The 19,650-nt window shown below is 44.6% G+C and overlaps 1 protein-coding gene across 2 annotated transcripts in view; it reads left to right on the top strand.

Annotated features, from left to right (window-relative positions):
* The window catches only part of ift70 (intraflagellar transport 70), a 71,936-nt gene that overhangs the window by 38,150 nt on the left and 14,136 nt on the right, over positions 1-19,650 (top strand). Inside the window, exons 8-14 of one of the 2 annotated variants that reach the window (XM_062452596.1) lie at positions 9,433-9,482; positions 9,694-9,846; positions 14,224-14,289; positions 14,461-14,514; positions 14,741-14,806; positions 16,533-16,609; positions 16,769-16,979. In XM_062452596.1, coding sequence (XP_062308580.1) covers positions 9,433-9,482; positions 9,694-9,846; positions 14,224-14,289; positions 14,461-14,514; positions 14,741-14,806; positions 16,533-16,609; positions 16,769-16,979 — 677 coding nt within the window. The remainder of the gene's footprint in view (positions 1-9,432; positions 9,483-9,693; positions 9,847-14,223; positions 14,290-14,460; positions 14,515-14,740; positions 14,807-16,532; positions 16,610-16,768; positions 16,980-19,650) is intronic. The other variant, XM_062452606.1, reaches the window with a different exon arrangement.

The raw sequence follows: 19,650 nt of genomic DNA, 5'->3' as shown, positions 1-19,650 counted from the left end.
TTTGAGCCCCCCCAAAAATTAGAGCTTAAACATTTCGAGCCTTTCAACTTCGAGCCTAAAAATTTCTATCTTAACAAATTTGAGCCTTATGGAACAATAGGGTCATTGTAATCAATAGGAAATCATTGTTTAAATATGATTGGTATGAAAAGGGCATTGTGTTTGTGAATGATGTTATAGATGTCTGGTAACCTTTTGTAATATATAGCTTTCTTCGACAAATATAATTTAAACTGTACTTATAGAGAATACAACAAGATCTGTAAAGCAATACCGATACCATTATTACAGTTAGTTCAAAGCACATTGTTATATGTAAGAATAAGACCCTTACCAACTTTACCAAATGTTTTTATTAATGATTGTACTTTATTTGACAGTAAATGGGAGTCAGGTGGCTGAGCGGTGAGGGAATCGGGCTAGTAATCCGAAGGTTGCCAGTTCGATTCGAACTAATGTGTACAGGTTCCGAATATGGTTGCATTGTCCATAAAAAATAAAAAAATAAAAAAAAATTCATTAAATGGCCCATTTCCCCAAAAGTCAAAGAGACTCACTTTAAAATAATTTATAAAATATATCCCATCGCTGACTTTCTTAGAAAAATATTCAAATTTGGTGTAGAACCTTCTTTATTTTGTGAGGTGGCTGATGAGACTCTGGAACCATGCTTCAGTCCGATGTAATCCAATTTTGCATTGAAGCTCGATTGCTCTGCGAGCAATTTTATCGTTTATCTGCTCTGCTATGCGCCCTCTGCTGACATCCTGAATATGTGACTGTCAAGCTCGTGGGAGCAACTTCAGGGTCACAACACAAAAATCTACGCAAAATTGAGAAAGAAGATTTCCACACACTATTTTAATTCCCGATTTCCATGTTTAAGCACATCAAAGACAATCAGATAACGGGTCGTTTTTTTGTTTTCCGTTTTCTATTATCAAAATGGAAAATGGGTCGTTTTCCGTTTTTTGTTTTCCTATTTCTAAATGGTAGTCGGGAAACAGCTCGTTTCCCGATTTTGGTTTTCTTATTTCAAAACGAAAATCCATTGGCCGCAAAGTACACGGACCCAAGGCCGTAATCATAATATAAATTTCCCCCAATATTCAAATCTGGTCAAAATGTCCCCCCCAATATATTGATATAAAAATATAAAAAAATATAGAAATGTCCTACGCTACGACAGGCAACCACGCACACTGTCATGTAAAAAAAAAAAAAAAAAAAAAAAAAAAAAAGTAATTCGTCCCCCCCAATGTTAACTCCATGGCTACGGCCTTGATTCCTTCGTTAATAATTTGTTACACAGAACTTTATTATATTAAATAATATTAATAAAAAATAAATCACACGCCCAACCCAAAATACACACATTTAACACTCTTTACAAAATTCACACCCCATTCAAGTCATATCTGCCAGAAACGGAAGAATATAAATGAGTTCCCTTATCCTGAGACCTGCTTTCTTACCTGCCTGTTTCTACATCTGTTTGTCCACCTCACCCGTTGCTTCAGCTGGCTCTCTCACAGCAGCATGTTGGATGCGGTCCTCCTCTCCTACTCTTTCTTCAATGCCTAACGAATCTATCTCTTTCTCTCCCTGACCCTGTCTGCTTGAGCAGCACTGGTTGAAATCTGAAAATATTTCTGGGGAAATTGTGGGGTGTAGTAGTTACTGCACTACTACAGAAGTGTAGTAGTTACATTTATTAATTTAGCAGACGCTTTTATCCAAAGCGACTTCCAAGAGAGAGCTTTACAAAGTGCATAGATCACTGATAATAACAACAAGATAGCCCCAAAAACATTGCGGGTATCCAAAACATGAAGCACGTATTGTGAACAACCAAAATAAGTGCCAAAGGGAAGAACCATAAGAGCATGTAGTTAAACAAGTTACAATTAAACAACATGAATAGCTATAAGTGCAAGTGTACCTGTAGAAAAGCAAGCAACGGTAAAAAATATTTCACAGCGAGTACAACAATTTAAAGGGGCGATTGACCGGGTTTTTTGGGTATTTCACACTGTTCCTTAAGGTCTCCGAATAGGGTAGGTAATATTGGTTGAGCTGAAAATGCCCCAGGTGCTGTTCTATGCCCCCTTATACATCCAGTGAAATTTTCCCGGGAAAAAAGGCTAGGTTTTCTCCTTTTATGGTATGCTCATGAATATATAGATGACCTGCGCGCTGATTGGTTGGTTTACAAAGAGTGAAGCTGCGGAGCAAAGACGCAACACGGCCACAGCACTCACTGAAACAACGAAGGTGGAGACTTGAAATAAAAACAAACAAATAAATCTATTGTGTCTACACAACACGTTTTTCAACAGATTGACTACATCCATCCATCCATCATCTTCCGCTTGTCCGGGGGTCGGGTCGCGGGGGCAGCAACCTAAGCAGGGAGGCCCAGACTTTCCTCTCCCCGGCCACTTCCACCAGCTCTTCCTGGGGGACCCCGAGGCGTTCCCAGGCCAGCCGAGAGACATAGTCCCTCCAGCGTGTCCTGGGTCTTCCCCGGGGCCTCTTCCCAGTGGGACGTGCCCAGAACACCTCACCAGGGAGGCGTCCAGGAGGCATCCTTATCAGATGCCCGAGCCACCTCAACTGGCCCCTCTCGACGCGGAGGAGCAGCGGTTCTACTCTGAGCCCCTCCCGGATGACCGAGCTTCTCACCCTATCTCTAAGGGAGAGCCCGGACACCCTGCGGAGAAAACTCATTTCGGCCGCTTGTATTCGCGATCTCGTTCTTTCGGTCACTACCCACAGTTCGTGACCATAGGTGAGGGTAGGAACGTAGATCGACTGGTAAATAGAGAGCTTCGCCTTTCGACTCAGCTCCTTCTTCACCACAACGGACCGATGCAGAGCCCGCATCACTGCGGACGCCGCACCGATCCGCCTGTCGATCTCGCGCTCCATCCTTCCCTCACTCGTGAACAAGACCCCGAGATACTTGAACTCCTCCGCTTGGGACAAGATCTCCTCCCCGACCCGGAGATTGCACTCCACCTTTTTCCGGTCGATAACCATGGCCTCAGATTTGGAGGTGCTGATTCCCATCCCAGCCGCTTCGCATTCGGTTGCGAACCGCTCCAGTGAGAGAGCCAACAGGACCACATCATCCGCAAAAAGCAGCGACCCGATCCTGAGGTCCCCAAACCGGACCCCCTCAACGCCCTGGCTGCGCCTAGAAATTCTGTCCATATAAGTTATGAACAGAATCGGTGACAAAGGGCAGCCCTGGCGGAGTCCAACCCTCACCGGGAACAAGTTCGACTTACTACCGGCAATGCGGACCAAACTCTGGCACCGGTCGTACAGGGACCGAACAGCCCCGATCAGGGAGTCCGGTACCCCGTACTCCCGGAGCACCCCCCACATGAGCCCCCGAGGGACACGGTCGAACGCCTTTTCCAAATCCACAAAACATGTGTAGACTGGTTGGGCGAACTCCCATGCACCCTCCAGAACCCTGCCGAGGGTATAGAGCTGGTCCACAGTTCCACGGCCAGGACGAAAACCACATTGCTCCTCCTGAATCCAAGGTTCGACAATCCGACGGACCCTCCTCTCCAGCACCCCTGAATAGACTTTCCCAGGGAGGCTGAGGAGTGTGATCCCCCTAAAGTTGGAGCACACCCTCCGGTCCCCCTTTTTAAAGAGGGGAACCACCACCCCGGTCTGCCAGTCCAGAGGCACTGTCCCTGATGTCCACGCGATGTTGCAGAGTCGTGCCAACCAAGACAGCCCTACAACATCCAGAGCCTTAAGGAACTCCGGGCGGACCTCATCCACCCCAGGGGCCTTGCCACCGCGGAGCTTTTCAACCACCTCGGCGACCTCAGCCCCAGAGATAGAAGGGCCCCCCCCAATGTCCCCAGACTCTGCCTCCACGTCGGAACGCGTGTTGGTGGGATTAAGGAGGTCTTCAAAGTATTCCTTCCACCGATCCAGGACGTCCCCCATCGAGGTCAGCAGCGCACCATCCCCACCATATACAGCGTTGACAGTGCACTGCTTCCCCCTCCTGAGTCGCCGGATGGTGGTCCAGAATGGCTGGACCACCAAAAGGTGGTCCTTTTGTCGCTTCCGAACGGCTTCGAAAAGGTTCAGATTGACTACATAAAATTTCAAATGATTGTTAGTTGTTTCCACTTCTGTTGTGGAAGCAAACAGGATCGCCTTAGGTGGGTAACGTTAGCACTACAGCTTAGCAAACAAACTATCGTGATTCAACTCACCTTCAGTTAGCTCTAGCTATCTTGCTGAAAAATAGATCTGGACAAACATGCACCTTGAATTGTAGATGTACATGACAACACGGGTTATTTATTTGAATGAGACACAGTCAGGAACATGATATAACGTTAGCCCCATTGCCAATAAACTAGGATAAATCATCTAACATTCTACCTATGCTCTTGAGTAAGCAAGCTAAACTAGTTTACATGCCTACAGTCTAGATATTTTCGCTATCTACATTTACATTTAGTCATTTAGCAGACGCTCTTATCCAGAGCGACTTACAGTAAGTACAGGGACATTCCCCCGAGGCAAGTAGGGTGAAGTGCCTTGCCCAAGGACACAACGTCATGTGGCATGGCCGGGAATCGAACCTGGTGACTAGCCCGATTCTCTAACCGCTCAGCCACCTGACTCCCTACAATCTAGCATTCCTTGCAAATCAGCGTTAATAAAAAGCAGATGAGCTAGAGTCTAGCTAACATTGACTAGACAGGCATGGCTGATGTTTGTCTATACCGTAGCGTAGAAGATTCCTGTGCAGGTCGACCCTCGACACATTAGCGCGAACCATTTCACCATGGACGGGTTTGAAAACCTGGGACAATGTAAAGCAGGATTTGCTATGAAGCTGTTGCTGAAAAGAGGTGCGTTCCGACCTTATGTTCATCACAACCGCAAGCTGTAGTATGATTTTGTCGGTAACCGTTATTAGCAATGCTAACGTATCCTGTATCTAGCACCTGCCTTTCTCCAGTTCTTTCAAATAGATAATCGAGACAGGCGTTAGCAATAGGGTAGACTGCTATTCGTTTTCTGGGTATTTTTCGGAAGCTTTCCTTCTAATGCCGACTACAGCTAGAGTAATTTGCTAAGTAAGGTGTGTTGATGTGTTTAGAAACAGAATTCTACCTATGCTGGATACAGCAAACGTTAGCATTGCTAATAGGCTAACTGTTAGCGACAAAATCATACAGCACTGTTGGAACAGCACCTCTTTTCAGCAACAGCGGCTTAGCAAATCCTTCTATAAATTGTCCAAGATTTTCATTCAAACTGTCTTTGGTGAAATGGTTCGAGCAAATGAATAAATGAGTGTCGAACTTCACAGGGATCTTCTCATAGACAAACATCAGGCATGCCCGTCGAGTGTTTGGTTCCGTGGGAAGACTATGACTGTCAGCATTCCCTGTACAGCCTGGACGACCGTGGTCCATTTTCAATATCCTTAGAAAAACTTGGAAAACTTTCTTCTTTCAATTCCCGTGGAAGTAGGCTACACAGAGCCACGCGCAGATAAACTAGTGTCTGAGATCTACGCAACCTCCATTTAGCCTATGTTCCTGGCCTGGGCCAGAACACCGGTGGGCTGGTCTGTAGGTAAATGTCGGGGCGTGACAAAGAGCAAAAAAAGATGGAGCCCCGTTGGGACGTCACAGTGGGGAATGTTTTTGAATGCTATCGTTTCACAGCAGCTGTTACAAGCAAGAGTCTAAGCAAGAGTCATTGTGATCCTTGAGGAAACTAACATTGGGTCCAGCAAACCAGTCCTAAGTACCGTTGTACTCCCGGAACAAGTGCGTCTTGAGCCTTTTCTTGAAGGTGGGGAGACAGTCAGTGTCTCTGATGGAGGTGGGGAGTTGGTTCCACCACTGGGGGGCCAGACAGCAGAAAAGCTTGTGTTGGGACCGGGCGCTCTTGAGCGGTGGGACCACCAGGCGGTTGTCTGAAGAAGACCGTAGGTGGCGGGTGGGGGTGTAAGGCTGCAGGAAAGACTTGATGTAGTCGGGTGCAGTCCCGTTCACTGCTCGGAAGGTCAGTACCAGGGTCTTGAATCTGATGCGGGCCATGATGGGTAGCCAGTGGAGGGAGATGAGGAGCGGGGTAACATGGGAGCGTCTGGGTAGATTGTAGACCAGGCGGGCCGCTGCGTTCTGAATCCTCTGAAGGGCGGGTTGCGCATGCTGGGTGACCGGCGAGCAGCGAGTTGCAGTAGTCCAACTTGGAGAGGACAAGTGCTTGGACTAGCAGCTGGGTGGAGTGCTCAGACAGGTATCTCCTGATCTTCTGGATGTTGTAGAGGGTGAATCTACACGACCGGGAGACTGCAGCAATGTGGGCTGTGAGGGAGAGCTCGTCATCCATGGTAACCCCAAGGTTCCTGGCAGAGGATGAAGGGGTCACCGTCGCCAATCCCAGGGTGATTGAGAGATCATGGGAGATGGAGGGTTTGGCTGGGATGATGATAAGTTCTGTTTTGGCGAGGTTCAGCTGGAGGTGGTGCTTGGTCATCCAGGTGGAGATGTCTGTGAGGCAGGCCTCAATCCTAGCTGAAATCTCCGGATCGGTCGGGGGGAACGACAGGTACAGCTGCGTGTCGTCAGCGTAGCAGTGGTAGGTGAAGCCATGGGAGGTGATGATTGGTCCAAGTGAGGTGGTGTACAGAGAGAAGAGGAGGGGTCCAAGGACGGAGCCCTGTGGGACACCAGTGGAGAGCTGGCGAGGGCCTGACAGTTTGCCTCCCCAGGAGACCTGGTAGGATCTTCCCGACAGGTAGGATGAGATCCACTGGAGTGCAGTGCCAGTGATGCCCATCTCAGAAAGTCTGGGGAGCAGGATCTGGTGGTTAACCGTATCAAACGCTGCAGAAAGGTCCAGCAGAATGATGACGGACGACCTTGAAGCCGCTCTGGCAGACTGGAGGGCAGTCTCTGTGGAGTGGCCAGTCTTGAAGCCCGATTGGTTGGGGTCAAGCAGGTTGTTCTGAGAGAGAAAGTTTGACAGTTGGTTAGATACAGCACGTTCAATTGTTTTTGAAAAGAAGGGTAACAATGATACTGGTCTGTAGTTCTGGAGGACGGCAGGGTTAAGGGAGGGTGTTTTGAGTAGAGGGGTAACTGGCCTGTTTGAAGGCAGAGGGGAAGTCGTCTGCTGTCAGGGTGGAGGGGGGGGGTGGGGGAGGTGGGTTAAGAAGGGTGGAGAAGGTAGAGAAAGGTTTGTGGGGGTTTGAAGCAGAGTAAATTTTGTTCAGAAAGTAGTGGGTTTTAGCACCAGTTATGTGAGAAGAGAAGGATTTAAGGAGGGAGTGGTACTTATCAAGGTCCAGACCGTCTTTGGACTTGTGCCATCTCCTCTCAGCTGCCCGAAGGGTAGACCGTTCTTCACGAATAACATCCGTAAGCCACGGGCAGGAGGGAGAAGATCGTGCAGGCCTGGTTGACGGGACAGAGAGAGTCAAGTGATGCAATTAAAGTGGTTAATAGGGTGTTGGTGGCAGTGTTAGTGGGGTGGGACGAGAACTCATCAATGGGAGGGAGGCTGTTACAATAGAGGAGAAATGGGAGGGGGATAGGGAGCGGAGGTTCCGCCGGAAAATTACGAGGGGAGGGGAGGTAGGAGGAGTTGGAGGGAGAGAGACAGAGAATTGGATAAAGTAGTGATCAGAAATGTGCAGTGGGGTTACAGAGGTTAAGTCAGTGATACAGTTACGTGTCAGGATGAGGTCTAGCTGTTTGCCTGCCTTGTGGATCGCCGGTGTGCTCAGCAGCGTCAGGTCGAAGGAGGTCAGGAGAGACAAGAAGTCGACGGCCTGCGTTCCTTGGAGGTGGATGTTGAAGTCCCCGAGGATTATCAGCGGGGTTCCTTCATCCGGGAGGATGCTGAGGAGCATGTCCAGCTCCTCCACAAAGCCGGCTAGCGGTCCTGGTGGGCGATAAAGAACAATTAAGCATGCTTTGATAGGATCAGTTAGCATCACATAATGGTGTTCAAATGATTTGGCAGTAACATAGAGTGGTGTGGATGTGTATTTAATATGTGGGGAAAGAAGCAAACCTGTCCCACCACCCCGCCCGGAGAGACGGAGAGAGCAGCTGGAGTTGCAGTGTTCTCTGGGCGGATCCATGTCTCTGTCAGCGCAAGGGCGTATGTATGAAGTCTGCCTTGTTCACAGCAGACTGGCAGTTCCAGAGCCCTACAGAAAGAGAGAGGACAGGTGGAGAAGATCTGGATAGGTAGTGAAGGTTAGAAGTTGACCGTATATACTTTGTGACATATTTACGTCTACGGGTAGTGTAATGAACAGGAATTCTAAGGAAACACATGCTAGCTATGAATATGTTCTAGGTAGAATAGAATATAAATAGGGTGATGCTTATCAGAAGAGGTGATCCGCCTCTTTGGCCATCCTCGGACGACTCCCGCAGGTAGACTCCCTGTCTTTGTTCGACCGAGTCTTCGTGCGCCGAGTCTGCCAGACGAGGCTGCCTCTGCAGTGCTAGGCGCCTTAAATATGCTAATGCCCAGATACAACGCCCCCAATTACTGTCAAACAAAAGGCGGCTCGAGTACCCTGAAACCGAAACTGACTCACTGGCTAGCTACTCTTTGACCAGTATATACTAGTTATCTAACTGCTGCCCCTAAGCTCTACCCGTGAGACAAGTTTTAGCTAAACACAATATAAATAACAGCCTTGATTACTCGCAGTCAATATGGCGGTCCCAGTGTTCACTCAGCAAGACACTATACGCTCTCTAGTTAGCTAGCTTTACAATTTACCGGGGCTAGGTCTGAATCTAAGAGAAAAATGGAGCTGCCAGCTGTAGGTATATGCAGGTAGCAACGCTAGTGCTAAATAACTATTTAGCTGGTCGGCTCCATGACGCCGGTAAGAAGGGCATGTGAGATTGCTCACCAAAAGAACGAAGAGGAACCCACTTGTCTAGCAGATAAAGACATGTTCATCTGTACCTAGCGAAAAGTAACCTCAACTTTCCTAGACTTTTAGCTATGGTACTAATGCTGAGGGCTCGCTGATATCGCTGTCAGTCGAGAATGGCGGATCTATGTGTCTTTGCTAACGTGTGCTGACGTTGTGACTGTGTGTGTGTGCGTGAGAGAGACGCATGAGTGACCGAGAGACAGGGAGAGCAGAGAAAGGAAATGCAGCTGAACGAATACGCTGCATGTTTTAAATAGCATAACAAAATGTTAAAAATTATAACGAAACGCAATACGTGGCGGCCGGTGTTGATTCTGTGATGCACCGCCAAGAATTAGTCTGTGCGGGAAACACTGCTGTATAAAGCAAAGTATATACAGACTATGATTGACCAAATAACACGGTCTGACTTTGAACGTGACTCTGACTTTGTCCTGATATTGAAATCTCTCCAGATGACGGCGCGCAAGAAGCATTGACGGACATGCCCCCCAGATCAGACGAGGTACCGTGTGTGTGTGTGCGCGACCTCGCCCATTTCTCTATCCTCCTCAGCCTTAGGTGTGTGTTTTTTAATACAGCAAGATGCTATCCTACTACGTGGCAAGTAATTCTCTGCCACCCCTTCGATACGCCAGTGCTACACGCATGCAAGCATGTATAAGTATTCTGTATATAGTGTGTGTTAGATAGAACATGTCTGTGTGTATGGACAGGAGCTGGACCCGGTGACCCTGCACAACCAGGCTCTGATGAACATGGATAAGAAGCCGTCAGAGGGCTTTGAGAAGCTGGCCTTCCTGCTGCAGCAAATCCCTTTTCCCCCTGTCACCTTTGGAAACCTGCTGCTGCTCTACTGCCGATATGAGGTAGCCATACTCTAATGGGACTTTAACTGTTGCTCTGTGTACTTCTCTAACGTCCATTCATCCGTCTATCCATCGTCAACCGCTTATCTGCGGTTGACGATGGATGGACACACCTCCATCCACCTCCCTAGGGAGGCGCCCAGGGGGCATCCTTACCAGGTGCCCAATCCACCTCAACTGGCTCCTTCCGACGCAAAGGAGCAGCGGCTCTACTCCGAGCTCCTCACAGATGACTGAACTCCTCACCCTATCTCTAAGGACGATGCCCGCCCTCCCGAGGAAACCTATTTCAGCCGCTTGTACTCGCGACCTCGTTCTTTCGGTCATGACCCAACTTTCATGACCATAGGTGAGGGTAGGAACGAAAATTGACCGGTAGATCAAGTGCTTTGGCTTCCGGCTTTGCTCTCTTTTCGTGACAACGGTGCGATAGAGCGAATGCAATTCTGCCCCGATTCTCCGGCCAACCTCACACTCCATTTCCCCCTCACTCGCGAACAAGACCCTGAGGTACTTGAACCCCTTCACTTGGGGTAAACACTCATTCCCTACCCGGAGTAAGCACTCCATCGGTTTCCTGCTGAAAACCATGGCCTCAGATTTAGAGGTGCTGATCCTCATCCCATCCGCCTCACACTCGACTGCGAAACGATCCAGTTAGTGCCAGCGGTCACAGACGGATGATGACAGGAAGACCAGATCATCTGCAAAAAGCATTGATGAAATCCCCAGCCCACCGAACCGCAACCCTTCCCCACCCTGACTACGCCTCGATATCCTGTCTATGAATATCACAAACAGGATTGGTGACAAAGCACAGCCCTGGCGCAGACCAACCCCCACATGGAACGAATTTGACTTTGTGCCGAGACAACACAGCTCTTGCTTTGGGTGTACAGGGATTGGATTGCCTTAAGAAGGGCCCCCCTCACCCCGTACTCCCGCAGCACCTCCCACAATATCTCCCGGCGGACCCGGTTATACTCCTTCCAATCCACAAAACACATGTAGACCAGATGGGCATACTCCCAGGCCCCATCCAGGATCCTTGCGAGAGTGAAGATCTGGTCCGTCGTTCCACGACCAGAGCGGAACCTGCATTGTTCCTCTTCAATCCGATGTTCGACAATCGTCCGAACCCTCCTCTCCAGCACCTTACAGTAAACTTTACCAGGGAGGCTGAGAAGTGTGATACCCCTTTAGTTGGCACACACTCTCTGGTCGCCCTTTTTAAAATGGGGAACCATCACCCCATTCTGCCACTCCTTAGGCGCTGTCCCAGACTTCCATGCGATGTTGAAGAGGCATGTCATTAGGGTTGGGTACCGAAACCCGGTTCCTACGCAACTGGTAGGAATCGGACCAGATTAGAACTCAAATTTCGGTTCCTCATTTCGGTTCCACTTAATGTGTCGACTGAAATATTTTCCCTCTGTCGCTCCAAAACGGACGTAAAAATATCACACTTTCTCTGTAGTCTACCATTAGCTAGCTACCTTAAATGTAGGCTACTTTTAAAATGCCATATTTTCCCTCTGGGCTCACCAAAACGGACGTAAAAGCATATTAACCATTCACTGCATGTGATCGCTAGTAAACATATTACACTGGTCTATCATTAGCTAGCTAACTTTTAATGCATTTAAAATGCCTAAAGCGAGGTGGTCGAGTATTTCACAGCCAAGGATTCGGACATCACAAAATGCAACAAATGTTTCAAAACGATTACGTGCAAAGGGGGAAGCACGTCAAATGTATTGAAACATGCGGCGACACACGGGATACTTCTTAAAGCAGAGGGATGCACCGTGTTCGACAGCTTGCGGACATCAGTCCCTGGTCCCGGGACAACCTCCCCAATTTGTCTGCCCTTTCAAACTCATACGTGTGTGTACAGGCCTCTTTGACACCACCTGAGAGAGTTTGCTCCTGTGCAGTACATGTCAAAAGTCAGGAGAGGTGTTGTATCTTGCAAGAGAAAGCAAATATGGTCATTTTTCTGCATAAGAACTGATAAAGTTTGAATACTTATTATATATTTAAGTAGGCTACTTTAAAAAGTTAATATATTGTTCAATTAAATAATTTTCAATAAAAAAAAAATATATAAAAGAGCCTTTCTTTGATGTCATTTCACTTTTTCAAGAATCGTAATCGTTTTAAAAGTACCGGTTCGGCATCGAAATCGTAAAAATCCAAACGATACCCAACCCTACTTGTCATCCACGACACCCCCTCCACATCCAAAGCTTTCAGCATTTCTGGTCAGATCTCATCAATTCTCGGGGCTTTGCCACTGTGGAGTTGTTTGACTACCTCAGTGACCTCCCCCAGGGAAATCGAATCTGATCCTCCATCAGCCTCCGACTCCACCTTCTCTAACGTGAACACGTTGTGTTGATTGTGTATGATCGTGACCCAGATTGTATTTCCATGACCTTTACAGATGTTTGAAGTGGCTTGCATTGTCATGTTGGAATCCACCATTATTGAGATAGTGGGGTGTCCCACATAGTATTGCTGCATGCTGTTTTACCAAGTTGTTACGAGAGCCCATGCTGTGAGCTAGAGATTTGCAGTGGGCTTTGCCCTCTCCCTGTGGCATTGGAGTTTAAAGGATCACTGGCGGAGTGGCCTTGTGCTTTTGGCACCAGTGTGAGTTTTAATTGGGTGTGCTTTGCCTTCGGGAAGGGCACAACCTTTGTTCTCTCACATATATATTATTATTATTATTGTTTCTCTTCACAACCCTAAGTCTTCGTCAATATTTGGACTACATAGACAACGTCGATGTCAAAAGTTTTGTCTTGGTAGCGATTGAGTTGCTTGTATTTGTATTTACGTTCCGTTGCACGGTTTAAGTAGAAATTAAGTTTTTGTGGCGAAAAGTGAAGCTAACAGTGGCTAACTTGCTAGCCACAGTCAATGACGCTACTTACGTCACTAACGTCACGAAAACTCGCGTGACTACCTCTAGCACAACATTAGTTTAGCAGCTTGTTAACTTCTGGGAGATAGCTAAGATAACTGCTTTACTGCAAGGCAGCTGCAGAAACACCACAAGCAAAGAGGCCAGGGTGATAACTATTTACAAATTTTACTTTGTGATATGACACACAATTGTGATGTGTAATGTACAATATAAGCTGATATTATTAAGGAAGTACATCTACTTTCAGAAACAGTAGTCTACTATTTCACTGAAGTATTAGGATCATGACATTAGCCTCTGTTGCCCGGGCAACACATACTATGATGCATCTGTTGTCAATCGTTGAAATAAACATTCCTCACAAATACATTTTCGTTGTAGGATTTATTATGACATTAGATTACAAGTAAACGATTTGTGGGTGAAATTATCATTACCTGTGGCAAACCAGTGTAGCTCACTGCAATGCTGTAGCCTACGCGAGACACTACAAAAACATCTACACAGCTGTTTAGGAAGTCAAACGGCGACAGAACATGTTCGGCACTCCCCTTACTTAAATCAAAAGTCTAACTACTAACCTGAACATCATTGCCACAGCCTGAACTTTGTCAATCTGTTCATGAAAATAATTCATTTCAGCCTAAACCGTACAACGGAATGTTAAATCCAATCCAACCAACGCAATCGCTACCAAGACGAACACAGCAGTAGTCTAGTACTGTACTGTAGTACAATTTACCGGGGCAGCTTCACACAGGGCTATATCGCATTTTGCGTTGTTACTGACAATGATCGCTACCAGTGAGCTTTTTATGAATGAACGATTTTCCACTAAATAAATGTCAAGCTTATTTACGTTTTGGGGGGGCATATTTTCAGTTAGCAGATGGTACTGTTTGAATCGCGATTCCATCTTCTACTGCCGGTAACGTCGTAGAATAATCTTCAAAGGGTGTTGCTTATTAATGAATGAATGCAATGAGTAGGCTAAATGCCTGAAAATATCACGAGAAGGTAAAAACTTAAAAGGACGTTTAAGTCATAGAGATTAGGTCAATTTGTACACCGGCCAAATGTATTCGTTTTGATTCAACGATGAGGCTGCCTCTTGCAGGGGAAATGAGAAGATATCCGTTTCATTCGACACTTCACTCGTATTTTCAGTTGTAAATGAGCATCACATTTTTTTTTTTTTTTATCTATGTAATCTTTATAAATAATAAGTATGCATTTTTATATAAAATATACAGAAATATCAGTTGTAAAAATGTCATTCAAAAACGGACCCCTGTGCAACCGACGCAAGCAAGCACCCAATTTTCCCAGAAATTGTACCCTCTCTAGTTAAAATTGTATTACTGTCTCTGTTGGGTTCTCTGTGTTCTCCCTGTGCCTATTTCTCTCTTACCCCCCTGTTCTTTCTTCATCCCTCCCTCTATTAGTACTTTGACTTAGCTGCCGATGTGCTGGCCGAAAACCCTCACCTCACCTACAAGTTCCTCTCACCGGTATGAAGTACACCTATCTTGTATTTGATCATTCTTCCTTTTTTAATATCTAACCTTAGTTTTCCTCAAACAATTCTTAATTTTTCACCCTTCACTTCTTAGTGGTATTGGATGGAGCAAGAAAGTCTGTGTTAATAGATGGTTCATATGGTGTATTGTTTGTCATTTCAGTATTTGTATGAGTTTTTAGACGCCATGTTGACCTGCCAGACAGCCCCAGAAGAGGTAATACACACACACACACATGACACACTAAAACAGACACACAAGTTTATGTTTATGTTTTTTTCGTCCCAATGCCATTCATTCATAGGCAATTTGGGGCTAGTTTTATCCGACAAGAACTGTGTATTTTCTGTCAAGAAATTTAAAGCCATTCAATTTGATTATACTTGAGAATCATTCTCCATTTAAGAATCACATGTGCTTCTCTTGTGTTTAACCAATACAGGCCTTTAGGAAGTTTGACGAGATGAACGCCAAGCTCACAGAACAATTGCGCAAGCTCGGAAAACAGGTTAAATTTTTCCATCTTTTTCTGGCTAGACACACTCATTATTATAAGGGATACCTTAGCTCCAAAATGAATTTTTAAGTCACCAATAAGAATCTTGCTGTGTGCATGATGGCAGTGTTCGCAATGAAGATTTGTTCTCAATAGCTCCTACTCAAGCATACTATGTTCTATGGTAAGAAAACTTCTTGGCGTATTTGAAGTCTCATAAGATTTTACTATGGAGGATGGGGATGCCAAATGTGTTCTGAGCATGCATTTCAAAAAAATAAAAAAAGTTTTTTCCAGTATGTGTTTTGGGAGCATTTGCCTCCTGTAACTGTAGACAAGTTCAAAGTGACTTTTTGTGTTTGGATTCCCATTAGCAGTGATTTTAGACAAATACCGTATTTCTTCGATTAAACGCCGCCCTCAAATAAACGTTGCCCTCGATTAAACGCCGCACCAAAAAAATCTGAAAACGCTTATCTAATTGGTTAAATTAAAACACAGTATTTATCACACAAGTAAATCACAAGTGTTTTATAATTCCCTCGAAGCACTGGCAGACACAAATGGCTTTCTTGCTACAGCTTTGAAGCTTCTTCTCCAAATCCACCGTGAAACTAAACCCACAGTATAACAAGTAAATAAATACCACATTAGCTTAATATGAACATACAATGACATGCGCAGCATATAAATAACGTTCACCAATGTAAAATACAGACACAAAACAACATACCTCGTTGGCTGCATGCTGTACACAAGGGAATAGAGTTTAGTTAATAATAATAATAATAGTTTCCTTAGATCGCTAACATCCGATAACAACCATAAACTTTTATCGGAGCATTAAATTGTCCGTGCTTCGCTTGCTGTTAGCTTGTCGACTCTCTCACTTACAAGCGTTCCAAAAGGCCTTCAAAATAAAGTCACTTAACCCTTGTGTTATCTTCGGGTTCTAGGTAACACAAGGGTTAAGTGACTTTATTTGGTAAGAGTTGTGACCCACCTTCGTATTGCGACAACTTTACCGCATACAAAAACAAAGTGAAGCATTTTCTTTTAACCGTATGGCTGTCTAAGACCTTATTTTTATTTGTTTTTGTATTGGGTAAAATTGGGTAAACACAACGATGGTTCGTTATGAACCTTTGGGTCATGTGACCCGAAGGCAGCACAAGGGTTAATTATTCTGAATGCAATTATATAATTCAAAATTATGACATTGGTTGAAAACAAATTATACATTATTATAATGTAATTTCGACAATTGTAGCCTACAATATAGCGAGGTAGCTAATGTCACCACTGGCGAATTCGCCTTTCATCAACCCCAAGTTCGCGTGCCACAGATCTGTTGCTGCTGGTGAGTGCTTTCTGCACAGCTTTCTGTTTGAAAGCTAAAGTGTAAGAACGTTTCGGCATGCTGCTTCAGATTTCTACACAATGTAGACACGCGCGGCTTCATTTTATACTATGCTTTGTGTTTGACCTCCTTGTCTATTCTTTGTTTGTCTATGGCCGCACCGCAGCTGCAATTCTCTAAATCTCTTACTAATTAAATGCCACCCTCGAATAAACGCTGCACCCAAAATTATCATTGTGTAATAAATGCCGCTGCGTATATTCGAAGAAATACGGTAGTACACACATGGAAACATCAAAGATGAAACATTTCGGGCTATGTTTAAAAAAGCATTAGGTTTCATCCGGCCCTGATTGTTATTTAAAAAAATATTCTAAGGTGCAGGAAGCCCGGCTAGCTCGTGACGATGAAGCCTTAAAAAAGGTTCTGCAAGACTATGACGAGATATTGGAGAAGTGAGTAGAAAAACGAAGCTGTTAGTTTGTTGCAAACTAAAACTTGTGTTAGCGTACACATACTAATGTTACATTAGCATGGCTGACTTGTTTTGCCTACTCTTCTTTCTGATTCACGGTACATTGAGCAAATGTTTGTGTTAATGTGCACATCTGCAGGTATATCCCAGTCCTCATGGCTCAGGCCAAGATCTACTGGAACAGGGAGAACTACCACGTGGTGGAGAAGATCTTCCGTAAATCGGTGGAGTTCTGCAACGAGCACGACACATGGAATCTTAACGTGGCCCACGTGCTCTTCATGCAGGAGAACAAGTATAAAGAGGCCATCGGCTTCTACGAGCCCATCGTCAAGAAACACTACAACAACGTGAGTTGACGGCAGCCATTTCGGGAGAGAACGATCAATTAACCTGCCATTGGTCACTACCTCTGTAGCCTTTAACCAACCCAGTCAATGTTTCTAGTTATCATGCTAGGCTATATGAGGACTTGACCCATAATCTAATACTTAAGTTACTTCTAAAGAAATACAAAAGCTGTAATGAGGCTGGGCAGTATGGCCTAACATTTATATCACAATATAATTTTTAAGCAAGGATGGTAACGGTGTAAATGACGATATATTCATTTTTCTTTAAAAAAAATGTTGGCTAGTCTACTGCACTCGGACGGATTTGGATGTGGTGGTGTGTCACATGAGTATAATTTTTCCAACTTTTGCAGTGTGCCACGGAAAAAGAGCTAATATGTAGCTTTCAACAGTACGTTTATGGGATCACAAGAAAACTTAGTTCAATATTTTTATTGAGCTAGATTAATTATTACACGGGTGAATACTCGATTCTGTTGGCCTACAATAAACATTTCACAATTCTAACCAACCTGGCATCTTTGCTTGCATGGCTACACTCTTTCATGCCAAATTCTACAAAGACATTTAAGTCTTTGTAGGCTAAACGTTGAACCTTATAAAACCAAAGGGTAAAGCCCGAAAATGATGCTCTACTCCATCTGTCCAATACCTTTTACAAGGATGCGGAAGATTGCTTGCGATGTTTGCATATATTGCGGAAGATTGCTTGCTATGTTTGCGTAGGGGTTTTCAAACTTTATAATCTGCCTACCCCATTCGAAATAGTATAGTCCACCACGTACACAACTCTTCATCTTTCACATCAGGCATACAGTGCATAGCGGCTTGTAAAATAATCGTAAAAATGTGTCTGCAAGGCAGAACTTTGGCTTTTAATTGGTCATGTATTTTGAAATTAAACAATCAGGAAATTGCAAAAACCCGACTTCACAATTGGCTGGTACAAACACGGAGGAGGGATTAGACTTTCACCAAGTCGGCCTGCCCAGTTGTTTGTAACATATTTAAATATGACTTCTGTTTAAAAACAGGGCCAATTGAATATGTAAATTTGACATGTGTGCACTGAACATTGGTCGTCAGCACGCAATTGAAACAATCATCAACTCATCTGAAGTTTATAGAACAGAGAGATTAAATATGTATTAGATTGCCAAATTATAGTAAATACAATGCATTGTGCGCCCTTACGGATTTTTTTGCGCATACCCCCTGAAGAGAGTTTGCGTACCCCCCCCCCCCCCCCGTTTGAAAACCGATGGCGTAGATCACATGTCAAACTCAAGGCCCGCGGGCCAAATGTGGCCCGCCACATCATTTTATGCAGGAGCTTAAATGGTGTATTTACAGTGTGCATTGACCATAAACTACATCTCTCACAATGCATTTCGATTGTTACGGCAAAGTGACGACATCCCGCCTCTAGATAGCAGTGTTTAACAGCAATTTCCCAGCAAAAGGAGTTGATAAATATCTACTTTTGATATCAAAATGTCCAGGAAAAGAAAAGTTGATGCAGATGGAAGGCAGTTTCAAGAAAGATGGGAAAGCGAATTCAAATTTGTGCTTCAAGGAGAAAAAACTGTATTTTGTGTTATGAAGCGATGTCGGTCGTTAAAGAGTACAATCTCCGTCGGCATTTTGACACCAAACATGGAAATAAATATGCCAAATTTAGTCTCCAAGAAAAACAGCAGATTGTCAAAGAATTAAAAGGCGGACTGCAATCGCTGCAGAATATGTTCACAAAAGCTACAGCTAAAAATGACGCAGCAGTGAAAGCTAGCTTTATTGTGGCTGAAGAAATTGCCTGAGCTTCAAAGTTGTTTTCAGAGGGTGCATTTTTGAAGCAGTGCATGCTGAAGGTATATGTACTCCCAGCAATGAAGGCAGCTCGAGAGAGAAAGGTGACATTATTTGAGATACGATAAACTTATTGTCCATCCACCTACTCAAAACCCACATCAACAACGCATTGTTCAGAGTCCGGCTCCTTAGTCTCCAACATAGGAATGTATTAAGTTCTTTTTTAGATTTTGTTGTATCTGTATACATGATTCTTTACATACACTATGGTCTACAACACATCTGATCTGGAGGGCCAGACCTTTACACATTTTGATCCCTTTACCAGTGACTCCTATAATTTTGATGTTGACCCAGATTTTAAAAAATTTCATCACTTGATATATCTAACCTCTGTAGTTTTTAGGATGCAACTCAGTTTAATGATTTATGTGTTTCTCTGCCACGGAATACATTCTCTACTTTTCATCTGAATATAAGAAGTCTGCCTAGCAATTATGACAAATTAATTCATTATTTATACTTACTGAAGCACAATTTTTCAGTTATTGCCCTGTCAGAAACATGGCTCAAGAGACTTCTTTAAAATACCAAAATGCAACTCAGTTCACCATGTGAGAGGTAATAGACCTGGAGGTGAAGTATCTCTGTTTATTCATAGTGACTATGATTTCAAAATGAGGGATTATCTCACTTTGAAGTCAGAGAGGGATGAGGTGGAATCTGTTTTTTTGGAGCTCTCTGGTGGAAAGAATGTTATTGTTGGTGCTATTTATCGCCCACCTGACTCTGTCATTAAAGTTTTCAATGACAAATCAAATTTATTTGTATAGCCCTTTTTACACGCAAGCATGTCACA

The sequence above is a fragment of the Osmerus eperlanus genome, chromosome 2, assembly GCF_963692335.1.
Source record: "Osmerus eperlanus chromosome 2, fOsmEpe2.1, whole genome shotgun sequence".
NCBI lineage: Eukaryota > Metazoa > Chordata > Actinopteri > Osmeriformes > Osmeridae > Osmerus > Osmerus eperlanus.
This window is presented reverse-complemented; position numbering and strand designations above follow the sequence as displayed.